The sequence below is a fragment of the Lissotriton vulgaris genome, chromosome 9 (genome assembly GCF_964263255.1).
Source record: "Lissotriton vulgaris chromosome 9, aLisVul1.2, whole genome shotgun sequence".
Lineage (NCBI taxonomy): Eukaryota > Metazoa > Chordata > Amphibia > Caudata > Salamandridae > Lissotriton > Lissotriton vulgaris.
In genome coordinates this window covers 780,035,345-780,052,371 of record NC_141697.1, presented here as the reverse complement: position 1 = coordinate 780,052,371, position 17,027 = coordinate 780,035,345, and the positions used below count along the sequence as shown (strand labels likewise).

Here is a 17,027-nt window from a genome sequence, read left to right as displayed (position 1 = left end):
CCTGACATTAGACCTTTGTGTTTAAATGCATAGAAAATGTGACATGATAAGTACAAGATTTAAAGGCCAGTTTACAGAAAGTGAGATCTTGGAAGGATATATTAAACAGTTTTGGGCAAGGTAAAGGACAACCCCAAGCTGGACAGCCCAAATCACATACAGCAAGCATATAGAAAGCAAGGAAATGTGAGTTACAAACCACAAAGCCAATGGCAAGCAATAGACAGAATGCAATCCCAGGGAAGCTTACTGAATGTCCCAAATATGTCTTCAGCAAACCAGACACCTGCACTGCCTGGTAGCCTTCGGCGTTAAAACTGGCCTGGGGTTTGGTCTACATTAAGGAACTGATGACCTATCCACCTACAACATTCCCTTCCCCCCTTACCCCAGATGTGATGATTGAAGCAAGACCTTAACCTTGGCATGGTTCCGGTGGGGGCTTCTGACAGGCTGCCCCATTTTGTAGGACGTGTGTATAATGCACTTACCATCTTGATGATCTCAGGGTACACAGGCTCTATAAGGATCCCTCGGTTGGTTGCGATGCATTCCACCAGCTCGTTGAGCGCCGCCCTTTTGATTTCCTTCCCCTTCAGGTCAGCCACACAGTCCAGGAAGTCGAAGAGGACGCAGCACTGCTGCAACTTCTTGCAAAGCAGATCATGCAGCTCTGACACAGGCACATCTATAGAGGCAGGAAAGGAAGAAAGAACACCAGTTGAAATCTTCCACAAATTAGACACAAGGGCATTGGACTTAGCAGTGGATGAAGACAGAAGGATCACGAGGTCTAGAAAGTGAATCTGTAAAGGCTTTGCTCTCTCTCCCCACTCAAGGAGCACTCGTATATGTGGATACACATAGAGTCCCATTTATTACAGGGTAATTGGAAACTATGTACATAAATCAATTATTCAAATCTAATGTTAACATTTATACTTCTCAAAACATGCATTATTCAAGATGCCAGACAAAACCACCTGGTAACACGGATGAGAACAACTGCTTCCTAATAATTGTGCTCAAATTGTTGCACCTCTCTAAGCACCTGTTTGAAGGCTTTTCTGGGCAAATGTCCAAGAGGCACCATCTCTGTTCCACCCCCCGCCCCCGATCTTACAGACCATAAGGGTCGCTGTCAAAGAGTCATGGGGGAGATAACCCTAGCCCTGAAGGAGTCAAACCACCATGGTCCACACTTGGGAAAAAGTATGGCAGTTATTCGTTTTCAAATAACCATAAATCGGTAGGTTCAAAACCAAGAATGGAAAATAGAGTTCCCAAATTAATAAAGAGCGGGGAGCCCAACGTTCTAAAAAACGGCTATGTGGTTGAAATACAGACTTTTTTAGAACAACACTCACATGAAGCAATAGTTATGGCGGGGGCAGAAAAATAGGACCCCAGGAGCGCTTGAAATAAATCTGGCACTTAAACCACATAACATTAAATTGAATCAATATATTTATATCTTCATTAATAAACAACTTATACCACTGCTGAGCTCAGATTGTGCTTGATTTCTCTTTTGAGTGGGTGGTGCAGTGTTTTAGACTTAACTTGCTACTATTACAACTACCAGTCAGCTGGCTTTCACAACGCTTTGGTCACAAGTACCGGCCACGACCACCCCAAGCAGAACTTCTGGTTTCCCCTGGTGCCATTTAGCATCCCAAGACTCATGTGTCTCGGCGACCTTCCATATGGTTGTTCTTGTGACCTTGACCTTGTTTCTTTGGTGAGGTCTGAGCGCTATTGTTAGTGCTTCGCTGCTGAGGGGTTTTTGTTATTTAGTGGCTCCCCCTTTTAGTCTTTAGCCTCCTTTCTTTTGGCTGCCAATTCCAGAGCCTCTGAGAGGTGAAGCTTGTGTTGTGCATTATAAGCTTGCATTCTCAACTGAATTAGCCTTTGCCTTATGAAGTCCCAGCCTATAATTTCCACTTGAGGCTACTGAAGTTGAGGGTTTTCCTCCAGAGGCGGATCCTCCATGTGGGAGGAGGAGGGTCGCCCACCTGCTTAATCGCAGTGCGAGAAGCAGTAACATAAAATAAATACCATTCTTACAGCCTGATTCATCCACGACCCGTTTTGCGAGTCTATAATAGCGATTCATAAGGAATCGCTATTACAGGCTCGCAAAACGGGATTCATGTAGGAATCGCAAAATAAAATGTGAATCCTACATATTCCTTATTTGCGATTAGCAAATTGCTAATCGCAAATAAGGAACAACTCCCCATTCATTCCTATGGGCCAAAAGGCCCATAGGAATGAATGGGGAGTATTCCTTATTTGCGATTAGGAATTTGCTAATCGCAAATAAGATAGCGATTTAAAGGGTGCCAGGGGTGTCCAAAGGACACCCTGTAGCACCCCTTAAATGCAAATTTAAACAGGTGTTGCGCACACACATGTCCAAAGGACATGTGTGTGTGCAACATGCAACTTAGAAAAATGCTTTTAAAAGCATTTTTCAAAGTTTTCGCTATTTGCCACGAGGTTTGACCTCGCGGTAAATAGCGGGCCGAAATTGCGAATTCACTATTTAAAAATGGATGATGAATTGCATTTAAGGAATCTCAAATAGAGATTCCTTAAATGTAATTCCTCGCAAAATAGCGAAATCGCTATTACCGATTTTTGCATTTGGGATGATTAATCCCAAATGCAAAAATCGCACTCGCAAAGGGCCAGATTCTCAGAATCTGGCCCTTTGCAAGCGCAATTCAGCTTGATGAATCAGGCTGTATGTTACTGCTTCTTGCACTTCGAGAAAGCAGAAGGGTTTAGTTGGGGGTGAGCGGGTGGGCAGTCCTGCTACCGGGCAGTAGAGGAGTGGTTAGCTCAATGTTGCGGGCCCTGACTGTTTGGTCGGCCCTCTGGGACCGAACAAACCAGTCATGCGCACGCACTCTGCCAATTTCTCCATGTAGGCTGCATGCAGCCTACATGGAGAAAATGGCCTCCTCATAGACACCTGGCTGGGCACCGTCCCCACCAATCACAATGCTGCCATTGCAGTGTTGTGATTGGCTTGGGGGAAGGGAGGGATGCTGCCTGCTTCCTACGAGGATAAACAAAAGAGGTGCAAATACTGTGACTGATTTCACAGATAGAGAGCAACTAAATTGGGAACCAGACTAACAAAGAATCAATTGCTAGTCGGCTATTGACACAAATCAAATATATTTATTTTTATATCTTCATCAACCTTATTTTTTGTATCAACAAACAGACATTTGGAAAAATTTTTGTATTTGTATATATATATAAACAAACCAGACAAGAGATGAGGGAAATAAATTACGAAATAGGACAGACAGTCCGTGTTGTGAACAAAAATCTTTCACACATCAGTCATTCTACATTCACACTCACATTCCTTCCATACCATGATGAACACTGTGCATTTGAAATACGACAAACAGTCCTGTAAAATCCATCTCTGGACATTCGCCATTCCCTGTTTTCAAACTGAAACTACAACTCCCATAAATCCTCCCTCAGACCATGTGACCGGGTCTGAAACCTCGCGTTCAGCGCGTCTTCATTTACCGTCCCTGCCTGAACACAGAACATGAAGACCGACGTTCACTGAGAGACGCCCCGGTCTACACTGCGAGAGGAGTTTCACTAAAGGTAACGCCGCCACGCTGCACCGTTCTACGTTTGTTTCCATCTGCAGAGCGCAAGAACCTAACGTGCTTTCCCGGTTTCTTTTAGCCAGCGGCTGCAAATTGCTGACCCGCCGCCCTAAATCAAATTGACCCGAACCGGATTTCGATCTACCCTCCACATTTCACAGGTACTTAGCGTCACTGTAGGACCTTTGAACGTTTGTGCAGTGTGATTTTACCCTTAATATAAACAACTTATGGTGCCTGTGTTTTCATGTTCACAGCCCTCACGTTACATACGCCCTGTTGTGATGGCTCCCTGACGACCCCCACTCAACGCAGCTGTAGTTGGATTTAACATCTGATGTTTCTTAACATTTTATGCAGGTACTTTTTTGTGACTGTATGCCCCCAGTTTTTCACTGCTGTAGAGGACTGTAGGCTTGTTGCAATTACTAACCATGGGCTAACTCTTTGTCTACAGCAACCTGTCTGTGACTTAACGCTGAAACACACACAGGTAGGAGGCTCCTTTGGCTTTGTTGGTCGCTGTCCACACTCTTTATTTTAAACGCAATATACTAAAGGAAATCTTTTCCTTTTTTCAGATTCTCTGGTCCTGATGAGAATCGGACAAAGGGTCCGATTCGAAACGCGTCGACCTTGTGTACCTCTTGTTGTTAGGTCTTTTGGTCAGAAGGAATTGTACATATTATGCTTGTGATATAATTGTTGTGATATTTAGTATCTTTCAATATTTTCTGAGTTGTTTTTCTGATTTGTACTTGACTCTGCTTTCTTGACCTTCTTTCACCCCCTTGTTTGTCGTATTTCAAATGCACAGTGTTCATCATGGTATGGAAGGAATGTGAGTGTGAATGTAGAATGACTGATGTGTGAAAGATTTTTGTTCACAACACGGACTGTCTGTCCTATTTCGTAATTTATTTCCCTCATCTCTTGTCTGGTTTGTTTATATATATATACAAATACAAAAAATGTTCCAAATGTCTGTTTGTTGATACAAAAAATAAGGTTGATGAAGATATAAAAATAAATATATTTGATTTGTGTCAATAGCCGACTAGCAATTGATTCTTTGTTAGTCTGGTTCCCAATTTAGTTGCTCTCTATCTGTGAAATCAGTCACAGTATTTGCACCTCTTTTGTTTATTCTAATATTGGACTCTGCTTTACTGTGGATGAGTCAAAGCCCTTGTTTGTTGTTCTATGCTTCCTACGAGGAGCAGAGAAGCAGAGATTACGCGGGACTGAATCGGGCCGGCTAAGGTAAGTTGTTTTTTTTAAAATTAAAATTAAAATTAAACATCCGTCCCTGCACGACCACCCCCACCCGCAAGTCATGCCGGCTGCGACTGTTCGCCTCTTAAGTTCACATATGGCCACAGGCACAACTAAAACCAAACTTTGGAGTTGGGGGGGGGTAACTGGGCAGGGGAGGTTAACAAGTCAACCGAAGGAGTAGAGGCTAACTCTTCAAATTATAGGATGGTGTTATCCTTAGGGTCAATAAAAGAAAATAGAGTCATAAACTGTGCATTTTATACGTATTGGTCAAACCCAATATGATTACAACAAAGATGGTTTAATGGATTTGATAATGTTTATAGGGTACTGACAGAGACCTTTAAAAAGGGTAATGAGTGATTTGACAGCTAAAACTTAGTTTCTACTGATTTCCGTACAACACACTAGAACCAGTTTTCTGAAAGCCTGTTCAAGACCATGACACTTCATAACAATGCTCCAAAAATGCGTTCTATGTAATGACAATTACTTTATGAAATATTTTTTATTTCATTTTCAGAAATATGCTCTTGCTTGACTACTGACCAAAACGACGTTTTTTTTTTAGTCTGCTCACTGGGAAGCTTCAAAATATGCTTGTTTGAGGCAAGACACATGTACTTGTCACAGAATACTGAGATTATTGATATTTGGATGAGTCACTGGCAAATCTTGAGTTTGATTTGTAATCCATCTTCCATTACTTCTGAGATTGAATACGTGAGTGTCAATCAGTTGTCTATATTGCTGCCTGTTAAATACTGTGCCAGGAATATGATCTAATCAAAATAAAAATCAAATAGATGTTAGCGCCCCATGTTGGGCAATTCTCATCTGAAATAACTGAGCCACAGACTTGCAAGAAGTCACCAAGTCCAAAGAAGTGGTACAAAAAAATGCAGTTGGCTTGAAATAACTTTGCAATGATAGCAGGAAATGAGTTAAGTTTTACTCTGCTTGTTAATGCCTGGACCACCAAGTTTTCAGGTGTAGGGTGTTGGAAAAGGAAGGGCAGATCACCAGGAGTATATCTGTGTCATCTGTTAAATGGTGGCCCAGGTGTCCATTAATGAGCCCGTCAGCACTTCATTAAAAGGAAGTCATGGTTCTTTGACTGTCCATGCTGCAGGACTTTTGTCAGGATGTTAGCCTTGACTTCGACAGACAGAAGTCGATGATCCACAACTTCAGCAGCTCCCCTTATTTCCAATGGAAACGAAAAAGAATCCTCTCTGGGAGGGCGAGGGGGAAAGTTCAACGCAGTATCTGTGGAGTTGTCTAATCCACTGCAATCTTTGAGGTCAATAACCAAATTTTCTTCAACTTAATAGTAAGATGCTTTATCCCCGTCATCAGCATCATCATGGTGACAGTGCTTAGAATCCGAAGCAAAAGGAATGTGGAGTGTCCTGTCTGAGTCAGAGTGCGGTTAAGATTGAACTGTTTGTGTCCAAGGTTGTGGAAAGTGCGATTTTGTCGAGATTATGTCAGATTAGCTTTGGAGTCTAAAAAAACCAATGCGTTCTTCCTCATATGTTGCAGCGTCAAAATGAGAGGGACCAGTGATGATCATGGCCCAGGGTTGAAGTTAGGTTGGGTGTCGGCCCCGGAGTTGGAGGAAACTCAGGGGCAGAGACACGGCCAGCATGGAGGATAGATCTGCTGCCAGTAAACCAACAGGAATGTTCCTGCGATCCTTGGGGCCCGAAAATGCCTCAGAGGGAGTCATAAGGATGGCAAAGATGTGCAGCGAGGCCCGGTGAACATTGGCAGGAGAAACTGCAGAATGTGGTAATTGACGCACTTCAACTTGTTACGCTGTAGTCGATGGAGCTGCGAATTTGGGTTGAATTGGTACAAGCTGTACCGACCGAGAGGCACCTTGAAGTTCAGGTAACGGGAGAGGCAGTCAGAGCGAGATGTACACTTCGGCTTCTTAGGTTTCTTTTTCAATTTGTATTTACCAGACAACTTGGAGGGGGAGAGGACCTGTTGTGGAAATGGCCTTGAGAACGGGAACAAGGGCACATCCGTGACTATGATCAGCCCTTAAACTGCTGCCAACGATGTTCAGTTACATACAGCTTAGCCTTGTATCCCGAATAAATTTGGGATTCATTTTGGCACAGTCCTTGCCAGCCTTGGAGTCATGCAAGGACCCTAGGCATCAGAGACATAGCTGATGAGTACCTGTCACTGACATCTGCTTGTGGCAGTCCTTGCAAAATGTGAACATTGTAGACTGCAGAGTGAACATGTTCTATTGAACACTGTAGAGAACATTTAGTATAAATACATGTCAAAATGGCAAGAAAAAGTTGAGGGAGAGAGCTATGGGTCCACGTTCGAAGGCGCAGAAAGAGAGCAACTGACATCAGTGTGTGAGGGTGGGCCTATACCTGGCTTCAGGACCAAGCTGACGTGGAGCCACATGACCCCACCTACCTGTGCTCAGGATGAATGATCAGAAAAATCTCTGCATCCAGTCTGACGCCTGGGAGCAGTCACAAGGGGAGGAGTCTAAGGTTAGAAGTATTCATAAGAACAACTTTGCAAGAAAGCCTATACATGACACAATAGGAATTTTAAAAAGTGAATTTTAGATTTGAGTTAGTCCTCAAGGAAGGGGCTTTTTTCCTACGGTGCAGCGATAGAGCATACCATGGAGGGGAAGCAAAAAAACCCCAAAATTATAAGTTGCTCTTAGTTTTTTTGCAGATACAGTTTTTAATGAGTTTGATGCCAATACCATACACTATGTAAGTCAAACAAAAGAGTGCATACCGGTTGTGTTGGTCTTTTCCATAAAGTTACATCTGTGTAGTTCTGTGTTTGGTGCTAAATATATGTGTGTGTACTTGTACATGTTTCAGAGGGCATACTTGTACTTCTAGCTGTGAGTGTGTGTTGGGCTATGTGAACATATCTTAGGTTATGTTTGTAAGTCTGAAACTGTGTTTACGTTTGTGTAGGATGTTCGGTTGTCAGCATGTCTGTAGGCCTCTATCTGTCAGAAAGTGTGTGTGTATTTTACAGACTGTATAATGTCTCTGCATATCTATATAGGTGCATTCGCGTGGTTTTTAGGTGTCCGAAGATGGCTAACTGTTTATATCCGTGCCAGGCTTTTTGTAGGACTGTGGTTATGTGCTTGTAAATGTCTGTTGCGTTGCGTCTGAGGCTATGCGTGCGTGATTTGCGTGATGCTGTGTGTGCTTGTGCTTAGTGTTGTGTGTGATCGCCAGTGTCTGACGCCGTATGTGCATGTTTGTATCTGTTTATCTGACCTATGGCATGTACATCTGACCGTGGCTCCTGGATTCCCCGATGCCAACCCTCACAGTTTGACATATGGAGGAGTACTTTCTGGTAGGCAGATCTCGGCGGATGCGACGAAAGACAGGCCACCTCCCTGAGACTGGCAGGGGTGACAGCTCTTTTCTTGGCTCTCAGCTCGACATGATGTACGGGACACGCTCTGCAGCTGACGCGGTGACAGATCCACTCGGAGGAGCCTGCCAGACGCCCACTGTCTTGAATTAATGCAGTGCGGAGAATAATGCCAAAAGGGAGCTCGTTCGAAAATTAGCCTTTCTCCCTCGCTCACACTTTACATCCCTGCCTCTCCCTTCTTCTCTTCTCTCAAATAATTGAGCGACTTGCGCCTATATGAATGCAGAGGTCACGTGCCCCAATGAGTCATTAAAATGGTAGTTTAATGGATTACTGAATGTGCTGCAGAACCCGGTGTTCTGTCTGGATGTAATTGGCCTGTATTTTGAATACTGGGTTTTTGTAATTTCGGGGTGAAAGACTCTTTGCATCTAACTTGTGGATATACTTCCCTGCACGACTTAAAAAGGGAACTTTGGACACTGTGCGTGACGTCTACACTGACAGGAACCACGCTGCTATATCCCGCCACTGATAGGAAACCATAAAATAGGAATTGCTCAGTGAGTTAAACACCCGCAGCCGAGAACAGTACAACCAGCAGATTACAGGTTAAAATAGCTCATGCGATTTAGCATTTGCCAGACAGAGGCCATAGACTCCAACACAAGCGGTCTTGGAAGTTTAATGCAAGTACTGCAAGTCCGTGCAAGCCTGTGAGTGAACATATGTGTAAAAAACCTACAGAGTTCACGTTCCATTTCTGGTGAAGCTGCAGATGATATCTGTGTAACCTGCAACTAACATAGTACCATCAAGGTGGCATAGCTTATGCTGTTACTGTGCATATGGAAATGGCTGTGTCTCCCTGCAGGGGGCAGGTTCCACATTCTAAAAAGAAATGATTATAGAAGATCGTGGAATCTCTCAAAGAACTGAGATGTCAATGTGCTTGCTACTCGCTGAAATAGGGCTTCCACACCTCATCAGCGGTAGCAAGCGCTATATACATGCAAACCTTTTTCCCTCTTCTATCCCTCCACCATCCTTTTCAATCCAAATAACAGACTAACATATCCACCACTCAAATTAATTTCATATTTCACTGCACTAATTCACCACTATTCTTTTATGGGTTCCGGAGTAGCGTGCTACTCGCTGAAAAAGAGCTTCGGCGCCTCGTCAGGGGTAGTAAGCACTATATAAACGGAATTACAAAACAATACAATACAGGTTTGCATGCACTCACGAAAGTGCTGCTGATACAAAAGGACGCAGACACTGGCACAGCTGACACCACTCTGGGCGTGTGTCATCATTACCAACTTCAGAATGGGTATCCTCAGAGGGTGATACCCCCTCGCCTTTGGTCATGATACGTCCATATCTGTGTCACATTTTTTGAGGAAGAGATATGAGCTTGTGGGACATATGTAATTGTAGACAGCAAATCTGTACACTTCAAACAAGAGCGTTTTTTAACCCGGAGACTGGACTCAGAGCCTTTAGGTATCTAGAAAGAGTGAGCGAAATGCACGTAATTTTCATTCTTGCGATTTAGTGACATTTTAGGAAAGTTAAGTGTAATTACGCAAGAATAAAAACAAAACAGGATTTGGACATATGTTTCAGTGCTGAATATGCCCTCTTGTCCATTTTGGATTAGAGAACATCTTTGGTGTTAAAAAATTGCATAAAAAACACAAGTGCTGCTACAGCAGCTACTGCTGCTCTGGTCATGCGTGTTGGCAAATTTTCACACAAACGCCACATAATTAAGGACTTTATTTTCAGGAATTTTGCCTAACAAGTGGAAAGAGAGATAAGCCTGCATGACAGAAAGTTTGCTCTGGGTCAGTATGTACCCAGATCCTATCAAAATGAATATGAAAAACACATGCAGACTGCCTGCTTCACCACTTTAAAAAGCAACAATTCTGAAGAGTGTCGCCATGTATTTCTGTTATGCTCTGTTGCACTTATCAAGAACCAGAAAAACAAGTCACTTACCCTCCTCTGTAATGTCTTTTCTGGTTTAGACTCTGCATAACTGCAGTTTCCTCACTATGTGCATTTCCCCCAGGGAGCCAGACTGGATCCAGATTAAAAGTACAATCCATCTTGAGACTGTCCTCTTTCGCACTGCTTTGCCATTCTTAGCCCAAGAAAAACAACAAAAAGTTGGCCGTCCTGTCAGTTATCTCTGGTTCGGTCCACATAGATGCTAAGTGCCTGTTTAGAGTCCAGGTACGGAAAACATTCCTCCTTTTCGAGTGATGAGGCAACACACAGAAAGCTGTCATGGTGATGGATTGACTTACATGGAAGGGTGTGACTACCAGGGGTGAAAAGCCGCTTTTGAATGGAGGAGTTATTTGTACGGGAAGAAAGATGTATAAGGGGGAACCAAGACAATGCCTGCAGCTCGCTCACTCTCCTAGCTGAAGCTATGGCGATGAGGAATGCTATCTTGATGGTAAGAAATGAAAGACAGCAACTGTCCAATGGGTTCGAAGTGAGTATACATCAAGTAGGCGTTTACCAAATTAAGGTCCAAATGTGGTATGCGGTATGGCAAATGGAATTGGCGGGAACATGAGGACCAGCCCCTTCAAAAAGTGGACCACAACAGGTGACTTGAAGTAGGATGGCTGGTCAGGTGAATGCAAGCTGGATGAAAAAGCTCAGAGGTAACCTTTAACTGTTGCCACAGCAAGTCCTTGCTGGTCTACGGACAAACAAAACAGAAGAATATCCACTAATTGTGCATTCAGGAGTTAGATGTTTTAGAAGGAATGCCAAGCAAACCTCTCCCTGCACCCTGCAGAGACAGATTTGGTGTATGGATGCTTAGCTGCCAAAATGACTCCAAAAACTTTGGGAGGAAGTTCAAAAGCTGTCAACTGTTGCAGCTCAATCACCACGCATGGAGGTGCAGATTGTGCAGGCTTGCATGCAGGACCCCGCCCTGCTGCTGCGACCAGGAGGTTCCCCCAGAGGAGCAGCCAGATTGAAGGGCAAGTACTCATGGACAGAAGTTCTCCACATTCTCTTTGGCCAGTCCGCAGCCACTAGAATGACATGGGCCTGGTCTCTCCTGATCTTTTTCAGTACTGTAGGCAGGAGGGGGAGAAGTGGAAAGGGTCCCAGTCCCCTGTGTAGGTGGATGGCATCCCCTAGAGAGTACCGCCATGGGAATTTAAAAGCTTTGACACTGACCATTCTCTGCAGTGGCGAATAGATCAAGTCAGGGTTCTCCCCATTAGTAGACAACACCCTGTGCTACCTCTGAGCATAACTGCCATTAGTGAAGGCCTCCCTTCGCGTTCAAAGATCCTACCAAGTGTTTCACAATGAGGGATATACCCTGAGCATTCAGTGACCTCCAGAGACGTTGAGCCTCCTGGCACAGTGCCCATGACCCCACACCGACCTGTTTGTTGCAGTTCCGCATGGCAGTTGTGTTATCGATCAGAACCCATAACCGCTCCCCCTTGGTGGTCATGGGCATGCCTTTAGTGGCAAGCAAATCTCTTGCAACTCCAGAGAGCTGATGTGGAGGCAACTTCAGCCAGAGACCAGAATTCTCTAATGCCCATCTTTCCCAGATGACCTCTCCAATCCAGTAATGATGCATTTGTCACAATAATTCTGGGTGGAATAGGGAGAGGGGTCTGCTGTTGGTCCAACTGTGGTCGAGCAGCCACCACTGCAGCTCTTTTGGAGTTTCCTTCACCCACTGGATGGAATTTGACAGATTGCCTTGGTGCTGAGCCCACTGAGACTTCAGATCCTACTGCAGTGCGTGCATGTACCATCTAGCGTGGTCCACAAGCAGAATATAGGAGGCTAGGAGACAAAAAAGTATTACGGCCACATGCATCAAAGTGATATGGTGAAGAAGATAACTTATTTGATGACCTTCAAGATGCCTGTTGTCTGGCCAGAAATAGGCCTCTCCTCACCTAACCCTATAGCCACTGAGGAGTCTGATTCTTTTGCTACTGTTATTTGACTGGCGGCTGTGGTGCTGTACCTCACTTTACCCACTCAAAAAGCTAAAACCACCTTGTAAACAGATGTCCTAAACCCAGCTCAATCCAGTGGAGAGCCTCTACTCCCCTTCAGTAAGGCCTTAACTGATATTCTGGTGCACACCTGGGCGAATCCCGGATTTTGCCTACCAGTTAATAGGCAAGTGGTGAAGTGGCACAGGCCTGTTCCTCCAGACTTCCTATTGCAGCACAAAAATATATAATACTTGGTAGTAGCAATCCCAAAAGGGATAAACCGCACCTCAAGAAGAAAAAGCAGCAGTATGATTGTTAACTAAATATAAGGTTGAATATTTGTTCAACAATATAAGATGTCGGGTGCTGAATAACTGGGAGCACCAACTACCACATGGTGCTGTCGGCAAGCTGCAAGAACATGCACATAAACATATCTAGAAGTACAGTTGTAGCACACCTTTAATAGTCACAATGAATTCAATCAAAGCATATATCCCATATAAGAATATATCCAAGCAATATGTATCAAAGTCTCAAAGTCCGAAGTCGAATATATCCTATTCCAATCCCACGCAGATTTTAAAGGACCATACACAACTTGAATGAAAAAGACTTCCTTTATTTATGTACGACAAATTCCCAGCAGTTCTTGATTCCACCACGTGTTTCGTCTGTACATATCAGTATTCAGACTTTTTTAAGGCAGACTAGAAAACGGAGTCAGGGTTCCACGACGCGACGGGTACATCCTGTTAGCAACGTCCAAATAAACACCACATAGGCGTATAATTCCTGGAGAAGTAGGCGAGTCCACCCCTTTATCCAATCTGATTTCAAAATTAGTCTTGGTGGTTATTGTGAAAAAAACATCCACACAAATGACAGCCCCAACTCAAGAAAGTGTAGTCCCACGTTGTATTTAGGAGCACTGTCACTCAGGCAATGGAACGGAAATAACCTCTATTAACAGAGGGAGCCAGACCCTGATACGTCGGTTCCCTGTCCCACCAGAGTGATCAAAACTCATACCGTCCGTGCGTCCACTTCGTGTAGTTCAGAAGACTCTTCCCAGTGAGGTCAGCTCTAAGAGGCACATGCATCAAACCATTTTGGGATCGCAAATAGTGCGAATCGCAAAATTCAGCCATTTGAGATGCATGTACCTTTATAGCAGTTCGCAATTAAGGAAATCGTAATTTTTTGCGAATCCTTTAATTGTGAATGCAGTTAGGGAATCACAAATTGCAATCCCTAAATGTGATTCATTATGCAATCGCAAATTGCGTTATCGCAATTTAGAATCGCAAATTACCATCAACTTCAAGTTGATGGTAATTTGCAATTCCTCAACCTGTGCTCACCCTTGGGTAGCTTGGCACTGAGCAGTCAGGCTTATCTCAGAGGCAATGTGTAAAGCAAAGGCACAGCAGTTACTCATGATAAATACACTGAGTGCCACAAAAGAGACTTCACACTGGATGTATGTAAATAACATTTGTATTCCACGAACATATTTAATCATTATACCATAAACATCAGGTATTTTTGGTTATATAAAACACATTTGGAAATATTACTAGCAGTACTAGTTCCACTCATAATGTTATGATTTCAATAGTATCCACACTGTGGACAATTCCTAATCTGACCCCCCTCCCAAGGGAGAAAGCACCCTTATGCAGTGCAACACGCCGTCCACCTCAGGTCCAACCTAGCAATCCTGATAACAGAATACCACACAATTAGAGGGTACACCTGGGTCACAACGATATCAAAAATATCTACAAACAAGAAACAAAAACACTTTTTAGCCGCACTGCGGGCCAGAGCAATGAGGGTAAACCCAATGTCAAATGTATGGTGCTTTTGGCTTGAAATCAACGTATAAAGCGGCGCTGCCAGCCAGTGCCATAAATCACAGGTGATCAGTAGATGTTTACTCCTACTAACACACTCACTCTGCACCGCTTCACGATGCGACAGGTATCAGCCCATTCCGTACGGAACACTCTCACAAACACACACACTCAGCACCCTAATGTGGTGCTACTGGTACCTAGCAGGCCAATGGCTAACACACTGCAGACTCCATGGCCTCAGCCTCCCTCCACCCTCTCATTCACCTTTATTGTTCTTTACCCACCGGATTGAAGATAACCAGCCCCTCCTCCCGGACACTAGGCCGCATACGGCCAAAGTCACACTTAGTCAGGGTCCTCGGGAAGCAAGTTTTCATTTGGAGATAGACATAAACAAGGGGAAACTTAGCAGCCACTCGGGACGTTCACTCACAGGTCTCAATACACAGTGGAGTCACAATGTCTCTTGACCCGCTCCCCAATCGCCTCAGAAGAGTTCCTTCAACCCAGTCAATCTCTCCTGCTACTACCTGTTGTCGAATTGTCTTCAGGAGGGGCCAGGTGTGGAGAAGGCAGTTGGTCCGTTGCGATAAGGGTAAAAGGGGAACAACCAATGAATAGGGAGTAACACAGGGGAATCTCACAGTAGAAAGACGCACCCTGACTGGTACACATTGAACACGGTCATGCCAGGGCACAGCGTCTGGTGAGGTTTGGTATGTAAATGTAAATGTAGTGTATCTTGTATAGCGCACAGCTGCCCCAACGGGGCGTCCCGGCGTTTGCTTAGGGAACCCGTCCTGGTATTCCCCTGTGAGATACCCGGCAGGGCATCCGCAAGGTGAAAGCCAGGCATCCCGCCGCGAGGGGCCGTTGTGGAGATTAAGCAAGCTATTGCCCAAAGTCACAGAGTGTGAACCCATGGTTCGAGTAGGCACCGGAGTGAGAATTGTCGAGTCCGTGGACCTTTTGGACTCAAGACCCAGCCGAGCCGGGAATTGAACCCTGGTCCCGGGCTGACCTCTGCTTCCAGGTCTGCCTCCTCTAACCAGTGAGCCACACTTCTCCACATATGGAATGGGTCGCACTAGACACTTCAGGTCTCATTCACAAAGAGTTGCAAATTTGGTGCCTTCCTGGAAATGATGCACAATGAACAGTGCTCATTGAGTTGTGTTGCACCAGGCAATTCCGGTCTCAAACAGCGAAGAGTTGCAAATTCCATACCTCCTGGAAATGAGGCACACCGTCTGGTGCATGATGATACAGGTTGCACAAGACCATTCCAGCCACCCACACGGGTACAAGTCCGGAAGAGCCACATGAGTTAGAATGAGGCACTACTATGGGTACACCCCCACCTCCGAGGGTCACAACTCAATCGGACACTACATGCAATGAGCATGTGATGCACAAGAGAGATGCGGCACAATCGACAAAATGGGCCACGTGGGGTCCGACAACCGGTAAATCTGCTCACCACCAACTAGATACTTATGAGTGTCAGGGTCCCTGTGATACAAGAACCACACGCCTTAGATGCGGAGAAGATTTCTGGGGCTCCGCACTAGACAATCCGGTCTCCAGGCACAAGTCTTAGTTCCACACTCACACCACGCTACCTGTTCGGATTGAGTAGCCGATATGGGTACCTGAGAGGGCACTGCTCTCTAGATGTCACAGGTAGATGGTGTAGGTTCCTCGCAGGAGCTCTTTGATAACCCTGACATCTCCTTAAGAACAGGAGACCCGTAGATGAGCCCTTGGAGAGCATACTTCAGGGCTCCACACTTCAGCAGGTCTTCGGCCCAGGAAATACACTATTCAGAAAGAGCAAGAGGTGCCTTTCAAGTGCAGTAATCCCCCATGTGCAAACAGAGTCCTCTGGCAATGTGCACCATGCAGTGCGGGTTCTCCTGTCCCGTGTCCCCACAAGCGTTTCTCACCCTTTGCTGAAGGATGGCACCAGTAGTTATACTGTCATGCATCTTTGAGGTTAGGGGTGGTTCAAGTGGTTTCCCTCTGAACCACAAACGTCTCCCTGAAATTGTATTGCCATGGGGCTGTGTAATGTAGAACTTAATTTTTAGTGGGGCCATGATCTGGCCCCCAGAGGTCAAGTGTAAAAACCTCTCCCTCCAATCCATCCCTTTTGCCCCTCGATTGGCAGAGGTTTGTTGTTCTAGTGGTATGCCCATGGTTTATGGCTTCCGCTGGTTAATTCACAGATGTGCTCCTCTGACCCCTAGAGTCCACCAGAGCCAGGTACCATGGAACACAAGACTCTTAGAGCATAGAAATGTCCATATTCTATGAGTGCCATTTCCATGCGAGATATGCCACAGGGTTTGGCACGAGGAATCCATTGATAGGAAATATCATGAGGCTGCTCCACCGCAAGCCACTTTTGCAGTCCGAAGTAATGTCAGGAAGAGTAAGTCTCATAGGAAGTGAAAATGCACACAGGTATTCCTCACAAACTGGGCGCATGTGCGCTAGTGTGCACACAGACCTGCAATGGCAGGTTGAGCACATAGTCCCCAACACCAGGAGTGCAAGTGTGTCCGTCTGAGTCTGCAACAGCAGTCTGGACAATGGGTTTACTAAAACGGGTGTTAGTGGGCACACACAATCATGGGCACCATAAGTGTGGGTGCCCACGTAGAGCAGCCTGCTATGGCAGGTTTCATGTGAGTTTAATCATGATAGATGCCCGTGCGCACACACCAGATGATGAGGGGAAGCCGGGCACATGGGCTTACCCTTAGGTGCAAGTGTGTGCACACCACCCTTCCCCTGCTAGCCGGACACTGGTTGACCCCCTTCCGGGTGCA

The 17,027-nt window shown here is 45.1% G+C and overlaps 1 protein-coding gene across 1 annotated transcript in view; it reads right to left on the bottom strand.

The window, feature by feature from the left end:
- The window catches only part of PPP2R5B (protein phosphatase 2 regulatory subunit B'beta), a 403,518-nt gene that overhangs the window by 147,021 nt on the left and 239,470 nt on the right, over positions 1-17,027 (bottom strand). The window contains exon 2 of the mRNA XM_086938500.1: positions 492-688. Coding sequence (XP_086794626.1) covers positions 492-688 — 197 coding nt within the window. The remainder of the gene's footprint in view (positions 1-491; positions 689-17,027) is intronic.